The 18,501-nt window shown below is 32.4% G+C and overlaps 1 protein-coding gene across 1 annotated transcript; it reads right to left on the bottom strand.

Annotated features, from left to right (window-relative positions):
* Positions 1 to 2,028: 2,028 nt before the first annotated feature.
* Positions 2,029 to 16,817, bottom strand: LOC132752533 (tRNA (cytosine(72)-C(5))-methyltransferase NSUN6-like). Its single transcript, XM_060742863.1, has 11 exons — positions 16,639 to 16,817; positions 13,117 to 13,269; positions 12,663 to 12,767; positions 11,614 to 11,707; positions 10,787 to 10,946; positions 9,518 to 9,678; positions 7,598 to 7,638; positions 5,814 to 5,943; positions 5,054 to 5,211; positions 4,337 to 4,462; positions 2,029 to 3,834 (listed from the first exon to the last, which is right to left on the bottom strand). The coding sequence occupies exons 1-11, from the start codon at positions 16,726 to 16,728 to the stop codon at positions 3,661 to 3,663; spliced, it is 1,392 nt and encodes a 463-aa protein (XP_060598846.1). The 5' UTR covers positions 16,729 to 16,817; the 3' UTR covers positions 2,029 to 3,660.
* Between the last annotated feature and the right edge of the window lie 1,684 nt (positions 16,818 to 18,501).

Raw genomic sequence — 18,501 nt, 5'->3', positions numbered from 1 at the left:
GTATTACCCTAAGCAGTATACAAAACCACATGTATTTGGATGACCTGATAAAATGTTATTGCACGTGCAAATCGTGCGGAAATAGACAGCTGGTTAGAAAAATCAATAATCTTTCCAACGGTATATTATACATGTACTTTCACGTGCAAATCATGGTTAAATTGGTTTGTTCATAGGTGGTTTCCTATTTAATGAAGATTCTCTGGAAGTCATTATCGTAGGCTTTACTGTCATCTTTTGATGAAAATATAACAGTTGTTTGTTAGATGCAGCAATGATTTATATTGTATGTAATACTGCATGAAGACGTAGCTCTTACAGCAACAAGTAACAAGCTGCACGACAGTGAAACAATCAAAGAATTGGGCAAGTCTGCTCCACGTTTAACACTGTTATAAGCTAATTGCCAGGTGGTTCTTTTTATACTTTAGCCTTTTTAAATGAAAATGTACGGCTCATAGCTCAAGGATTGAAAGTCTGGGTTAAAAAGTCATGGCGTAAATGTGCGACGCTGATGCACTGGTTGCTTTAATACGTGCTTTGAACTAAATACGGTGACATTTTAAGAGATAGGTATAAAATGAAGCTTTTGTTAAAAAATGTTAAGATATGACGTAATGTGCCATGTTACTGAAATAATTACTGTAATAAATAATGTCGAATATGACTGTTTAATGTCATTGAAAAAAACACAACCTATGGAGTAAATAAACATATTTTGTAGGTGATAATAACATGTCCATATTCATTCGTTAAATAGTTTAGGGTCTCTGCTTTACTGCAATATAGGGCTTGTCTAAAATAATTGCCCTTGTGTTTGTTTGTTTGTTTGTTTGTTTGCTTGATTTGGATTTACGTCACACCAACACAGTACGGGTCATGGCGACATTCCAGCTTTACTGGTGGAGGAAGACCTCAGGTGCCCTTCCGTGCATTATTTCAGGCACGAACGGGCACCTGAGTAGAACCACCGACGTTCCGTAAGCAAGCTGGATAGCTTCCTCACATGAAAGAATCCAAAGGGTCTGTCGGGATTCGAACACAGCGGTAAGGGGCAAATGATTTGAAGTCAATGACCTCAACCACTCGGCCATGGAAGCCCCTAATTGCCCTTGTGATGAAGTGTTGTCTTTGACGGTTGAGGCATCAGGTTTGCAGCCACCGTTTATCCCTCCGTAATCGTAAGAGGCGACTTAATGTGTTCAAATAACTGGAGTCTATGCATCTCTTAGCTCCTGCGGGTGATTTGATCCCTTGTGTTGCTTTAATTTTTTAACACACGGGGTTATCCTAAATTGTGTTGGTGCGCCGTAAAACCAAACAAACCCATCGAAAAACAAGGTCAGAATAGCCCCGATAGAGAACGAAATTAGAAAAACATCCACTTTTTCTCAATATATTGACTAGCAGACAAACACTTTCGTTCTCAAATCAACCATTATGTTCAGCAGCGCACGCATTTAGATGCCCGGCTTACAGTGAAATAACTTGCTAAAAGTGCTGGCATAAAAAGTAGCTGCACATGACTTAGAAAAAAGCATACGAATAAGCCTTAGGGAAAAGTGCTATATGCTACTATATACATGTATGTTACTAATCAGTGTCATGTATTGATAAGAATTTTAATGATGGTATTAAGTCAAGGGTATTTGTACAAAACTCTCGAGGTCTCTTGATGAGGTAAACCTGCTCAAGGTTAAATATTAGTAACTGATTCCTCATTACATTTTTAATAGCACATGTTCTGACTTTCTTATAAAATCAAACGCTTGATTTATTGATAAACTTATTTATTGATAAACGGTCAAGGGAGGTAATAATATTATAATCTCGCTCCAATTATTATTTTTATTAAAAGCTACCTGTTGTTTCTAATTTTAATTTACAAATCATTTAGATGAGAAAAGACGATCAAATAAATAACCAAGCAAGCAATATCACACGCAACTGTCAAAGGAATTAAAATCACGCCAATAAAAACAGAATAACTCATAATTTGCACTAGTGTTTTAATCTTTTAAAAATTGCATATTACATTAAAATGAACAATCATTACATTTTACAATTTTATCATTCATAAATAAACTTTAATTATCCAGAAGAGAGAATTTTGTAATCAGTATTGTTTTCAAGTATCACATAATATTTCAAGCAAAATAATTCAATTTCATTTAATGTATTTTTCGCTACTACTCCTAAAACTGGGAAAAAGTTTTATTAGTTCAGGTTAACATTTGTTCTGCAAGACAATGATTTTTTACATATGTATGTTAATTATGTTATATATATGTATGTCAACATAGAGGAAATGTGAAAGCTTTGATATGTATTGTGTAGTAACATTTAACAAAGACATCTGTAAAAGATGTAATCACATAGATTTGCAATGCACTTGCATAGATTTGCAATGGTCTGAAAAAGGTTCACCACATAGATTTGCACATATACATAAAACTGTGCACTCACATAGACTTTTACAAACATCTGAGTTCTGACAAAGGTGCACTCACATAAATTTGCTTAAACATCAGAAAAAGGTGCTTTTGCAAAGGTTTGTAGAGACATCTGAAAAAGGTGCACTCAAAAATATTTTTATAGACATCTGATAAAGATGCACTCACATAGATTTTTAACAGACAACAGGAAACAGAATTTTATTGAACCTAAAAATGAAGCTCTCACATTGATTTTTATAGACATCTAAAAAGGGTGCAGTCAATAGATTTGTATAAACCTGTGAAAAGATGCAATGATCAGAAAAAGGTGTACAAATATAAATTTGCACTTACATCTAAAATTATGCACATAATTATAGTTCTCATATAACAAAAACATCTGAACATAGTGTCCATGTAGTAATCATTTTGCACAAACATAGTGAACAATTTTTAGATATCTTAGCACACAGTGTAAGATAAAAAATTTCATAAACATTTTCATACACTGTATTATACAGTACATGTACATTGTAGTTATATACTGCACAGACATCTGAACATATAGATAATGTACATGAAAAATCATCTGAACATGACACAACATAGACTCTTCATTTTTCTTTTTAAATGTGCCATTTGGTATTTAATGCACCACTTTAGTTTTCAATCGGAACACCTCAACACTTATTCTTAAGCCAAAAAGTTGTGATTGTTTTGTTATCAAAGTTACATTGAAAATGGCAGCTGAGCACCAAAATGACACTGAAAATTTGACTGATAGATACAGAAATCTATATATTTTTTAATTGTTTATTTGATTTCCTTTTAAATATACACATGTAGTCTATAGCCAGGCAAGCCAAAGTCCCAACTCAATTTGCATATAGCCTTTGACTTCCCCGTATTATTGAAATCCCTTCTGATTACAATGGACAGTTCCACTTTCAAAGCAGTTTAAGTGCATTACACAAAATTTAGGTGGAAAAATCAACAAAGTAAACGCAAAATACCTTATTAACAACTGAATCATTCAAATTTCAAAGCAGTAAAAAACCATTAAATAAAGTAAGCAAATTTTGTGTTTAACATGACTATACTGATTATGACAATAATAAATACACATATACACATTTTAAAACTTGATCACAGGGTGAATTTCGAAGCATTACAGAACACAACTGAATTGCGAAATTTTTGCATGAAAGTTCCTTAAACAAAACTATCAAGTATTGTCGTCAACTTTGATAAATTTTGCAATAAAGAATCCTATAGTGTCATTATCTGTGAAATATTTAGACTTGCTGGTCACACTGGTCGGGTCAAATCTCTGTAACATCTCACACTGAGATTTGGTGAGACCCTTGCATGGACGGCCCACATCACCTAGATGTGGAGTCTGTAAAACAAGAGAATATGATCATGTAAGTTATGTATATTTATAAACATTTAACTTTAACAACATTGGACTTATACAAAAATTGAGCTTTTCTTTACAGGTAGTGCAATTGTAAGTATAAATCAGTGTTTGCAAAAGATCAAAAAGACAATCAACTGTGACATTTGTATATCACAACAACTTTCCAGATTACAATGATAATATAAGACCCTAGATGACCCCAAATGCAATGTTTCATAAATCATAGGGCATATGTAGAATTAACAATCTTTTGATAAATTGCTCTCCCCTCTTCATCATTAAACTCATTTACATCAGTTCTGAAGAAAAATCTCAACTCTTGCTGTAGAAACTTACATAAATAACCAAGTTATAGAAGAAAAAAAGTACACAATTACATGCTTTACCTCCCTTTATCAATAATCTAACAAAGGGAGACAAATATCTTGACTATAAAATGGTAATACCTGGTTATTTCCCCTTAGAAAAGAGTGTTGCTTACCTGTTCTGCAAGTTTTAAATAAGGATATTTCTGCAGCATCCAGGCTACTTGTTTTTCATTTTCTTCCATGGTAATAGTACATGTACTGTATACTAGAGTTCCTCCATTCTTTAACAACTCAACACCCTGTCAACATAATAATAATCATAAAATCTTTAAACAACTCAACAACCTACCAATATTTAACCTCTCTACAGCAACATCTCTCAGCAACAACCAAAATTCTTGCCTACAACAGGTTGTTGCTCTTAACAGGTTATACTGTATGTTATAGAACTTATCTTTTTGCTAAATAAAACTACAGGAGTTTATAAATGGCGGCATGGCCGATTGGTGAACATGTCAGACTAGTAATCTTATGATTGCCAGCCACAGGGGTTCAAACACTTTCAGGGGCAAGTGTTTGTTTCCTTGAGCAAGAAACCCAACACTCATTGCACAGTACTGGTTGGTTGCAGGAACAGATTCCATAATGTGTTTATAAGCGTATAGCTTCCTACACAATCGAAAACTAAAATATTTCTGTATAAACCAAACACCATTTCAGGGGAAAGTCATTGTTTCCTTCAGCAAGAAACCTTACACTCATTGCTCAATACTGGTTGGTTCCAGGAACGGATTTGAAAGTGTCTCTATAAGCTTATAGCTTCCTACACAATCGCACTAAAATAAATTCTGTATAAACCAAACTACACGAGACATAAGTTCTATACATACGGTTTCAATAAATCTTCTTTGGTAGACTGGGTAGGATTGTAAAGATTTTAACGTCATTCTGTTCCGTGATGACGGTCTCTGACCGAGTGCACTGCATGGAACATCTAATAGCACTCTATCAAATGACCCAGGGGGAAATGGTGGTGGTCCTTTGATTTCTGGAAAAAAAACAACAACAATTGCATCTGGGTCCGAGGTTATAAAGAAATTCCCTAAGCTCAAACTCACATCTCAGGTATTTCATTGGTCAAATATTGCCACAGAATGTTCACTGACCAATGAAAATCCTGAGTTTTGAGACAGAAAAAGTTTTATAGCCTCAAGGCCTGTAAACACAGTTAATATTCTATTCAAGTTTTATAACTGAAGTTTATTGCCTTACAAAGCTCATAAATAAAGACTACAGCTAAATTCTGATAAATCCTGTATTCAGCATACAAATTTTTTCTGGAAAAACAGAGTGAGCAAATGATCTGAAATTTTGCACACAAGTTATGGTTCTAGATTTACATCAAATGGAGCTTTAATCTTGAAAAATTATTTTCCGTCCCATCATGTCAAAAAACTTCAGTGGAGTCCTTTTAAGAGAAAACTGATTTTTGTCGTAAAGATATGCGCTTACATTTGTACCATCTGATCATGATCTGCAATGTTCGCAGCTCCGTCAGAAATAATTCTGAAATTTTCCCTAAAAATAATAAATAGTCTAGTCCAACTTGAAAAATGGACAAGTCCATTTAAAATATTTAGGGTAACTTACCTGAATTTACGTCTAAACATTTAGTTGAATCTTGTGCGTAGGTGTCAACACATGATATATTCCATCTTTCAAGGTTTTTTATCACTTTCTCAACTTTTATGGCACTCTTGTCTAAAGCTACAACCCTGCCCTATAAGATATGGAGAATAAAAACATTCTAACAAAGAATTAAAGAAGTGTGTAATAACCATACTTTAGAAATAACATAGTAAACTGAGTTAACTTAAATCTACATTAATGATACTCTATATCAATTAAAAAAGAAACAATTTTTATAGAAATTTCTATACTCCCATATAGAGTAAACTAGAAATGTGTCCATAGGACACGGGTGCCCCCACCGCGACACTGTTCTGTCAATCTTTTTACTAAGTCAAGGGAAATAACTCTACAAATACTGGATAAATCCACAAGCCAAACCCCAGGTGCAAATCTAAAATATGCTGAGCAACCTGCCCATAAGGTTTATTGACTATGTCAAATCCTTTTTGAGAAACTTGCGACACAAGTTGAAAATTGCAAAAATTTTCTACGTGAAGGGCAATAACTCTAAAAATACTAAATAAATCCAGACGAAAATACCTGGTGCACAACTGCACATGCTGATCAATATTCCTGTAAAGTTACATGACTGTAGGTCAAATACTTTTTGAGTTATGTGCGACACATGTTGAAAATTGCCAAATTTTACTAAGTCAAGGGCAATAACTCTGAAAATACTAAAAATATCCAGATGAAAATACCCAGGTGCACAACTACACATGCTGATCAACATTCCTGTAAAGTTTCATGACTCTAGGTCAAATACTTTTTGAGTTATGTGCGACACAAGTTAAAAATTGCAAAATTTTACTAAGTCATAGGCAATAACTCTAAAAATACTAAAAATATGCACACGAAAATACCCAGGTGCACAACTACACATGCTGATCAACATTCCTGTAAAGTTTCATGACTCTAGGTCAAATACTTTTTGAGTTACATGCGACACAAGTTGAAAATTGCAAAATTTTACTAAGTCAAGGGCAATAACTCTGAAAATACTAAAAATATCCAGACGAAAATACCCAGGTGCACAAGTACACATGCTGATCAACATTCCTGTAAAGTTTCATGCCTGTAGGTCAAATACTTTTGGAGTTACATGCGACACAAGTTGAAAATTGCAAAATTTTACTAAGTCAAGGGCAATAACTCTGAAAATACTAAAAATATCCCGACCAAAATACCCAGGTGCACAACTACACATGCTGATCAACATTCCTGTAAAGTTTCATGACTCTAGGTCAAATACTTTTTGAGTTACGTGCGACACAAAAGTGAACGGACGGACGGAAGGACGGACGGAAGGACGGACGGACAGACGGACGGACGGACAAGGGTAAATCTAAATGCCCGCCACTAACGTGGGGGCACAAAAATAACAATTTTTCATACTAAAGCCATGTTCAAGGGAGAGATGATTATGAAGATATGAGTGCTAGAGTTATGAACCTTTTCTCATGATGCCAGGTTGAGTAGGACAGCTCTCCATATACTTTGCATACTTAAAGCTAATTGCACTTTAATATAACTAATTGGAATCCCTGAAGCAAATACTGATGCAGTTTTTTAACATTTAGCTCAATTCTTTTCATATTTATGAAACATGAAATTCCTCACTTTGACTGACAAGCAAAATCATTTTATAGAAAAAAAAGAAATATCTAAAAAATTAATACTTTATAGAAAATAGGGTGAGTTTTAAATTAAATCCTAATATAATTATATCAAACATAACTTGCCTCATCTTTCATGAGGGTTGCAATATGGTTTGTCTTCCCACCTATAAAAATAAAAGATAACTTTAAAATGTTGAACTCTAAACTCTAAACAAAGCTCCTGAAACAACTATAAACAACAACAGATGTTGGTAGGACAGCTAGCTCAACAATTCTCAGTGCTTTATAGTAAAACAAGAGCCTGGATAATATAAAATGTGTAGAATTTCAAAAAGAAAAGAAGTTCAAAAAGAGCCATAATTCCAACAACATCCATGTTAGAATTATTGCCCTTGGTCAAAGACCTCCTATTATGAAATGCATTAATCATTTTTTTCTATTTTAATCATTCATGAAATAAATTAAATGTACTTCACATATTTTAATGGAAGAAGAATTGTGTTTCGACATCTTTTACGTTTTTCTAAACTTATTTTAAATACTTCTTGCATGATTCGATCAATTGTTTCATAGCTTTTAAATACTCGTGTTAATAGTGGGTTGAGCTGACTCGTGCCGATTTGTTTTAGGACCGAGTCGACACTTTACGGAAATACAGTACCAGTTCGCCTTTCCATGTTTCTTTCAGATGATCAGAAACTTCTTTTTCAAGCAACAGAGCCGGTAATTCACCGTCATTATCTCCCGACATCGATAAATTCAATTGATTTCTTAACTTAGAGACATAAAAAAAATTTTTTGTTGTGACTTAGATCGATTCTCCTTTTGAGAGAGTATTTTCTTTCAAGGGACACAACGCTGATAGAAATGAAGAGCTTCGATAGTTAAAAGTAGTTTTGTCGATGCCGCGTAATCTTGTCCCTTTTTTTTTTTTAAATAAAACGGTCAATGTTGGGCCATGTAACAAAGTTATGAGTAAAGAATGGGCAGGGGTCCACCATTATTTCAGTAACCATGCAATGGAACAATACATTTGATTCGATATTTGATGTTATTTCAGTTGTTCTAAAAATCCCGAAAAATAGGATTATCAATTTCTGTTCAACTGCATTTATTCAATTGACTCAATGAATGCTCATAAATTAACGTATGTGTATGAAGCATGGGGGTATGAAAACATTGATATAATGTTGACGTTTCAATTTAAGTATTATCACAGAGCTATGTGTAATAAGAGTCTCTGGTATTATGAATTAATTCTGTGTCTTAATTGATCTACATTTATGGTGAATTACGGTTAAAACCTATTTCTATACAAATTTACTCGAGATTGATTTGCAACTGGTCAAAACTTTTGTCATTTAAAGTTACAAAATACATGTATGTAAAATAGTTTACAGTGTACATCTCCCGCAAACTTGGCATTGAAAGAACCTGTACTGTACTCTTTGTAATAAAAACGTAATTGGTGATGAATTTCATTATTTGTTTGGCCTTGGTCAAAGACCTCCTATTATGCTCTCAAATAAGTTTATGAACTTTCAACCAACTTTTGGTTATATCAACTTGGAAGCAAAAACTTAACCAAAGTATGACTCTGAAACCTGGGTGAGTACAATAGCTCTCCCTATTCTTCAAATAAACAAGCTAAAAACATAAGCAACTCAAGATTATGTAATATTTGAAATAGTCATCAAAAAAGTCGTATTATCAACCAATTGTCATAAGGTATTATACATCATTGATATCAATATTCAAAATATGCCCAATTGAAAACAAAAACATACATGATCACTGCAAGTATATAAACATCAGAGAACTTCATGTTACAAAACATATTAACAAAATTCCAGAAATTTTACAGATTTATTTTTTGGCATGAACATTGTGACGTCATAATTTCTTGATGTCAAAAAAGGTGAGTGAACAATGTCACATGCCAAAAAAATCAGGGAAAAAACCCCAGAATAAAACCGGATGTCCACTCTGTGAAGTTTTTTTCAGTCTTCCACTTTGAAAAACAAATATTTTTGGAATACCTACCAGGGGAAGAGCACATGTCTATCACAGTTTCTCCTGGTTGGGGATCTAACACTAGACTACACACTATGGACGGAAGGTTCTGGGCAAACACTAGATCTGGCAAGACATCATCTATACAGGGTGCTTCATACAACGGATGGGTCATTTTAACACCAACACCCCTAAAACATATTAATAGGTATCTAAATCAACTTGTTGTAAAAGTAACAGCTGCCTTTTAAGGGTAATAACTAAAGTTAAGTTAATTTTGTGTTAAGGTATATAAAGCTGTATTTGAAGAAAATATTTCATAATTATCTAAAAAACAGTAAAATTAAATGAAGTTTAATAACCTTAAAGTCATATCTTGAAAAATTTAGATTTGTAACATGTCTTTGTAATTTAATATACATGTACAAACATTGTACATGTACATAAACAACAGAATAAAATGAGCCGCACCATGACAAATTAAACATAATGTGTTTGTGACCAGCATGGATCCAGACCAGCCTGCGCATCCGCACAGTCTGATCAGGATCCATGCTGTTCCCTTACAAACCCTATTACAAGTAGAGAAACTGATAGCGAACATCATGGATCCTGATCAGACTGCACGGATGCGCAGGCTGGTCTGGATCCATGCTGGTGGCAAACGCATTATGTTGGTTTTGTCATGGCGCGGCTCAAATGTTCTTGGTGCAAAAATACTCTGCTGCTTTTTTAGTAGGGTTGGCAATAAAATATACTGGAAAATTTCTTTAATTCTATTTATTCTGTAATCATTTGAATCATAATATAAACAAGAATTTTACAATCAACTCAGAAATGACATCAAATATATAGCTTTATACACTTTAATACTTATTTTTGCTAAGCATTATGGAATTCTAAATAAAGTATATCAAAGACAAGATCTAAAGTTTAAAAACCAAACTTCTTTTATCATAATATCAATAAAGAAATACATGTATGAACAATTAAATGGCTACTTATGGGAATGTCTTAACTAAGTTTATTTGTACATTTTTATTTTAAAGAAATAACATCACTGAAGATATATTTAAGTGACAACTACTAAATAATCATTATTATACATGTTGTTTTCCCTCAAAAATTTTAGAACAAGACAGATACTCTTGGGATTAGGAATTCTAAGGGTGTTAATAAAAGGGTTTTTCTTTGGGTTTTTGGGGTTTTACATCAAATCAACACAGTATAGGTCACATGGCCAATTAAATATAATAGGTTTATACTATCAACAATTCAGCGAGTCTATATCAAAGTTACCTGAGTTTAACTTGAGCAGAACAAAATATTTGATCCCTGCTTAACTGCATGACACCACACCCTACGTACAGTTTACGTTCCTTGTACTCCTCCTTCAGACCTTTACGACATTGACCGTCGAGATCTGCATATACAGCTACTAAATCACCAGTAGATAAATCTGAAAATTATAACATACCATAAGTTTCATAGTCTGATAAATGCAAGAACTGTATTCTATTCAATCATGTGCCTTCCACTCCTCTATCTAACATACATTATATATCAAATTATTTGAATGATAGAACCTGGACCAACACTAATATTATCTAATCTAGTCACATAAAGAAGAACAATAAAAAAAAACAATTAAACTAATAATTTAATCATGTATAAGAATAGAAATAATTAAAGACAACTAAATTATTAAAGGCCATTATGCCCAAGAAAATGTTTTATTTTTAATTCGCAAAGGCTTTTTATATTTGGTGCCAAAAAAGATACTCATTGGCAATTACATGAACCATACTTTGCTTATGTTGCTTTCTGGAAATTAGTTAAAGCGATTTAGTATTTTGTATGGAAGTCAAAATACTACTTTGTTTACTTTCTGCTACTTTTATGTCAAATAATTTCACACTGAGCAATACTTTTCTAAAGGTATTAATTATCTAACATGGTCTAAAAGCATTATTTCAACTTTATAAAAACTCATGTTTGCCTATTCTAAAGAAGGAAAAAATATTTGTTTCTGAGGCATAATGTGCCTTTAAATTATTTATTTGAATTTTGTATCTCAAATATTTCTAAATTCACTAATGATATGTGATAAAAACAAATTGTTATACAAGCAGGTGCTGCCATGATCCCCAACACAAAGACATCAGCTCCTCGTAACACAGCCATACCACATGCAAGATCAACGATCACCTCTTTCTTCACCTGAAACAAAATAGTTATATATAACATAATAGTAGCTAAATAAGTTGATTTTTACCCTGCTGGAACCAAAAGCGATTTACCATTCTAACAAGTATAGAGCCAAGCCAGCCTCTACATCTTTGCAGTCTATCCTGATGAAGGTTTGTTAGAACTGAAACGGTTGATTATTAAATTACTGAACCTGCACTGGTGTTGACATGTTGTATTTCTTAATTTCTATCTTATTTTGATTTATGCAGTCTGAGCAAGATATACACTATTGATAGCTCATTTTTTTGTATTTTGATATTGTAAGATTGGCATTCTAATTGTTGACTATTTACATGTTACTAAAAATTTCATCTTATATCTCCAAAATTGATATAATGGACAGTTCTGAAAATGAAAGCTGGACAAGTCAACTTAAGAAATTCAGCAGGTTAAGGGTTAAAAGCAAGAGCCATGATGCATGTAAGTATTTCAAACAAAGTGACTGCTACTCTACCTTGCTCTTGTTTTAACATTTTAACATTTGGCAGTAACAGTGTTGTTCTTGTTTCAAGGTATTCAAACATTTGCCAATAACAGTTATGTGACTTGATCATTCCAATTTAGAAGCTAGCTTGAAATTAATTAGCCAGTATTTGTTAAGTGATAGTCAGTCTGGCAGAATACACTTCATCTTGTGACTGTTTCTACATTCTACCACCATATTAATGTTATTTTAGGGTAGTTAAGGTAGCCAAAGTAGCTGGCTTTAAATCATTGACCACTCAACAATGTTGGTTCAAACCCGATTTAGGAATCCACATTGTTGCATGTGACAAAGCTATTTAGCTACAAAATGTAGGTTACAGAAAGTTCATTTTGATGTTGAAATCCCTAGAACACATAATAAACAATGGCATAGTTATGGAATTCAAAGAAAAATCAAGACCATTTTATAAATTTTGATGGGTAAACATTAAGGTTTTACCTCCGCTGGTTTGGCATTAGGTCCCCTGCTTGGTATGACCAGAACATCTTTTAGTGCAGGATGTAGAACTATTGGTGGTGGGTTACTTCCCCTTTCAACATATTGCTATATAACAGAAAATAATATGATTCCCTCCTCTTTCAAAACAGTGCTATAAGAACAAATAATGAATTATGTCCCCTTTTGACATATTGTCTCTAAAGAATTGAATAACAATATTTTATTTCATTTTCAGTAAATAGGAAACACTATATAAATAACTTACTACAGTACAATCATTGTAAACTACCGGTAATAGACAAACTACGTTAAAGTTATATGAAGCTACCTTGGTTAAATGTCCTTGCTTTAAAAATATCATAAATATATTAGTATTATTTTGTGTTTTTTAACAATTATATTCAACAACTAATATATATATTAGTAATGAAACTTAATCTAAATATAGAACTACCTTTTCCAACTCTGACTTCAGTTCTTTGGCTATGACATGTTTATCACAGTTCAGTGTGTTTACCCGTAATGTGGTAACAGTAGGTGGGGTACCAAGCTGTTTTAAAAGTTTGTAAAATCTTTCACCATTCTCATCATCTTCATCTTCAATCTCCTGGGTAACATGAAAAAAAATACATATAGTTTCATTTATTTGAGAAAAAGTTTGAATGGAAGGCTGGAGTATACTGTAAGGATCATGCTAAAATTCATATAGAGATTCTGCGAATTCACTTATATTCGTGGGCATGAATTTTGTGGTTTTATCAAAACGGGCATATTCATGGGTTCTTAAATTCGTGGATTTTCAATTTCTTGTAAAAAAAAATAAAAATAAATAACCTAATGCAAAGTAATCTTACACTTAATTGCCGCGCATTTTACTTACCCCATTTACATATCTTTATGTATAACACAGCGCATGTCAATAAATTTAATCCTTGCCTCTGGGCATTCATTACATAAAAATCGGCGGAAAAGCGCCAATGCATGTTTGTAATATATAGAATAGAGACATGGCAAGAAGTATTTGTTGGGATAAAATTTCATCGGATCTTAAATTTGTGGATTGACCTACCCAGGAAAACCACGAAAATTTGTGCCCCACGAATAATAATGATTTAACAGTAACTGATTTAAGATTTCTTTTCATTGGATTTAATGTCCCACCAACACTGTATAGGTGATAAGGTCATATGGCGGATTTACAGCTTGAAGAAAGCCTCATGTGCCCCTCCATGCATTATTTCAGTCACAAACAGGCACCCGAGTAGACCCACTGACATTCCGTAAGCTAGCTGGATAGCTTCCTCACATTCAAAAAGAAAGTCCCTGTCAACAGTGTTGAGGGGCATGTGGTTTAAAGTCAACTACCTTAACCACTTGGCCATGGACGCCACAATTATTTAGAGAAAAGGACTAGTGGAAAGTTTATTCAAACTATAACAAAAACATTATAACATTAACAAAAAAACATTATAATATTAATAAAAAAACATAGTACCTTATGCAGATGAACATAACAAAATAGTGACTTTTAAAACATTTTGATTTTTTTATCAAATTTCAGTTTTGAATGGATGATTTTCTATTATACTGGAATCAGGGTCAACTTAGCCCTAAAACTAAATTGTGTGAATCAGCTTGGTCCTATTCCAACTGTGCATGGTCAATTCTTACAATATTTATATAACTAATAAAGTTTATATAATTTATTATAATGCTAATTATTTTTTTCTATTTTAATCATTAAATTAAGGAAGTGGCTAGCCGTACGGGCCCGTACGGCTAGCCAAAAGTTCTAGCCGTACGTGAGTCACGTACGACTAGCCTGGACACACTGTATTGGCTAGCCGTACGGCACTTTTCAAAAATATATTGAAGGCGAAAGTGCATATGTTAATTAAGACTTTAAGCGAGGATTTTAGTCAAGAATGTTTACTTTTTAGAGATTAATCGACGTGTTGGCTACAGTAAAGAATGTACTTTGTTATCTCAAGACGTCGAGAAAAAATAGCGTTTGGTTGCAGTTAAATAACATCAATTGAAATAGTTTACAAAATTTTGATAATAATCCTTTTTTGTTTCATTAAGTTTAATTTTTAAATTGAAAAAAAAAACAAAAACAAAAAAAAAATTAAAACACCGACAATAATGTTGTTGGGCCCTGATAATTGCGTCAATTACCGACGGTATAGAAGTTTGTCCATCGTCCATCATTAAGGAAAGTTTGCATTATTAAATTATTTTTCCTTTTCACCGTTTTTTTTTAAATATTATTTTTATTTATTTATTTATTTCCCTCCGATCATTATTTATTCGATTCATGTGCTTAATTAACAGATTTAACAATTTATCTTTCATACAAATCATAAGCATGAAAATTAAGGACGTTATAACATGAAACTTTGACACTTAATTTTATTAAGATAGATTATGCATTTTCGACTTCCATATAATTTTGAAAAGTGCCGTACGGCTAGCCAATACAGTGTGTCCAGGCTAGTCGTACGTGACTCACGTACGGGTAGAACTTTTGGCTAGCCGTACGGGCCTGTACGGCTAGCCACTTCCTTCAATTAGGTAGTCAGACTATTCTCTCCCTTACCAGTTCCTCCCCTGACGTTTCCTCCCCGACGGTTCTCTCCCTATTTTGGGGGAGAACTGTCTGCATATTTGCATATAAGAAGACAGTTCCTCCCCATTCTTATTTTTATAATTACATTATTATTAAAGTATTTAGATGATAAATCAATGGGTAAATCTATTATCAATTGATATAAATTAGAAAAAATAGATTTTATTGAAGTATTTAGATGTTTAATAAATTTGTAACTTTATTATCAATTGATATAAATTGAATTAGAAAAACTTTTTTTTAACATATAATAATAATTGATCAATGATATTAGTTAATAATTCTGATTTTTTAATTAGATGTAATGTATTCTTTTTAATGTGTTTAGTCATTGGTCATTGAAAATAATAAATGAATAATTTACTTGATTAGGATAATCATAAGATATTTTTTTTTTTTTTTAATAAATAAAAATGAAATATATAGGCAAAAAATGATTAATAAATTTTAAGTTTAATGAAAAAAGGAGTTCTATACACACATGTATGCTTTAAATTTGCTGTCAGAGATAATTGAGGTGTTTATTAATTCATTACTCAAGAATCAAGGTGTTGATTAGATTAAAATAGCTGTGAAAAGGTGTTGATGAATAAGTATTATATTAGTTATTTGGTATTATATATTGTTTCAAGTTAATGACTACATGTTTTAAATCAATTTCGTAAAAAAAGTAAATGTGGAATGTGTTTGCATCATAACCAGTTGTTGTTTATTTATTTTCTAAAACATACTTGTTTCCACCTTATTCACTATTTAACAAATGAATTAACATCACAAGGTAGACCTTAACATAATTACAGGTGTATATCAATCACTGTACAATGATCTATATCTCTCACAATAAAGGTGTTGATAGGATTAAAATACTGAAATAAGGTGTTAAATTTACAAACACTTTTTAGCTGATAAACATAAAACATAAATTGCAGTTAATATTAAACACATTCTTTTAATAATCTTCATTAAGAAATATTATTAGATTAAGTCAAAACTTAAATGATAACTTATAAAAATAAAATTGGGGGAGAACTGTCTGCATATTTCAAATTTGGGAGAGAACCGCCAGGGGAGGAAACGGTTTGGGAGAGAACCGTCAGGGGGAGGAACTGGTAAGGGAGAGAATAGTCTGTCATTCCTTAAATTAAATGTGCATGCACTTCACATATTTTAATGGAAGAAAAATTGTGTTTCGCCATCTTATACGTTTTTTTCTAAACTCATTTTAAATACTTCTTGCATGATTTTATTAATTGTTTCATAGCTTTTAAATACTCGTATTAAGTGGGTCGAGCTGACTCGTGCCGATTTGTTTTAGGACCGAGTCGACGCTTTACCGAAATACAGTACCAGTTCGCCCTTCCACGTTTCTTTCAGATGATCAGAAACTTCTTTTTCAAGCAACAGAGCCGGTAATTCACCGTCATTATCTCCCGACATCGATAAATTCAATTGATTTCCTATCTTAGAGACATAAAAAATATTTTTGTTGTGACTTAGATTGATTCTCCTTTTGAGAGAGTATTTTGTTTCAAGGGACACAACTCTTGCACGCTGATAGCAATGAAGAGCTTCAATAGTTTTAAGTGGTTTTGTGACTGTCGATGCTATTTTAAGTTTGTTAGGCGTAATCTTGTCTTTTTTTAATAAAACGGTCTTTGTTGGGCCATGTAACAAATTTATGAGTAAAGAATGGGCAGGGGTCCAAAATTATTTCAGTAACCATGCAGTGGCATTCGATATTTGATGTTATTTCAGTTGTTCTAATAATCCCGAAAAATAGGATTATCAATTTCTGCTCAACTGCATTTATTTGATTCAGTGATTGCTCCTAAATTAACGTATGGGTATAAAAACATTGATATAATGTTGACGTTTCAATTAAAGTATTATCACAGAGCTATCTGTAATAAAAGTCTCTGGTATTGTTAATTAATTCTGTGTCTTAATCGGTGAATTACGGGTAAAACCTATTTCTATACAAATTTACTCGAGATTGATTTGCAACTGGTCAAAACTTTTGTCATTTAAAGTTAGAAAATATGTAAAATAGTTTACGGTATACTCCTCGAGATTACATTCTGATAATGTATGATAATTTCACAGGAAAAACTTTTTCAAGAACACATTAAATTTGATGACTCAGGACTTTCTGAGTACTTTATAAATCAGAATGTTAGTAATTTGTTACATTTCAATAATGTTGTTAAAACCAAATATGCTCTTGCATGAATGGTACAACCAGGTATATATATATATATATTAACAATATATGTACATGGTACAGCACAGTTGATACATCCCCTAAATGTTTATAGTTTATGGTATGTTTAAAAAGGAATGCAAGTTTGAAGAATATTTAGACGAACTACCAGTTGATCTTATGAAATATCTTTGCAAATTTAGAACTATAAATCACCATCTCCCTATAAAAAAGGGCTGCCATATTGGCATAGAAAGAACTCTTATAATCTGTACTCATTGTAACAAAAACGTAATTGGTGATGAATTTCATTATTTGTTTGAATGTGATACTTTAAAAAACCAGAACAAAAATGTTAAAGAAATACTATATTGTTGTTACTCAAATGCCTACATATTGGAAGAACAAATGAACTGTAAAGATCTTGCTAAATTAACAAAATGTAAGAAAATTTTGTCAGTTGTCCAATGAGATTTTTGTCACTTGTTGGCGACGCCGGTGAGCGGCGTCGTCTCTTATGGAATGCTTTTTATTTTGGCCTATGGAAGGAGCTGTTATTATTAGCAGTTAATGTCATGTTGTGTTAATTAGTTTTATTTTGATTCGTAAAAATCAAGTAAACAAATATGTTGTTATATTTGTATTTAATAACTTCATGTAAAAAGCATGTGCATTGTGATATTATTTTCACGAAATTGCAGGCTCACTTTAACAGCTTGTCCCTTAGCTTTATTGGCAACAATAAAACACGGACTTGAATATCGTTGTGGTCTACATTGATGCAGTATTCTCTTTCATTCATTTATATTTTTCAAAATTTTCCTACAAGAAGAACGTTCACCTGCAAATGAGTATTAGGATAGGAATGGAACTGTTGTTAACGATTATCCTATTGATTTTATCCATATTACGTTAATCTATTGCACAGAATGATTGTTTTTACAAAGTGTACCAGTATCCGGATGTTGAAAGCTATCCGATTTTCTGCAATTACTGCTGTCATATTACCA

Source organism: Ruditapes philippinarum, unplaced genomic scaffold, assembly GCF_026571515.1.
Source record: "Ruditapes philippinarum isolate M1 unplaced genomic scaffold, ASM2657151v2 ctg2907_1_1_1_1, whole genome shotgun sequence".
Taxonomy (NCBI): domain Eukaryota; kingdom Metazoa; phylum Mollusca; class Bivalvia; order Venerida; family Veneridae; genus Ruditapes; species Ruditapes philippinarum.
Note: the sequence above shows the minus strand (reverse complement) of the source record. Positions and strands in the feature narration are given on the sequence as shown.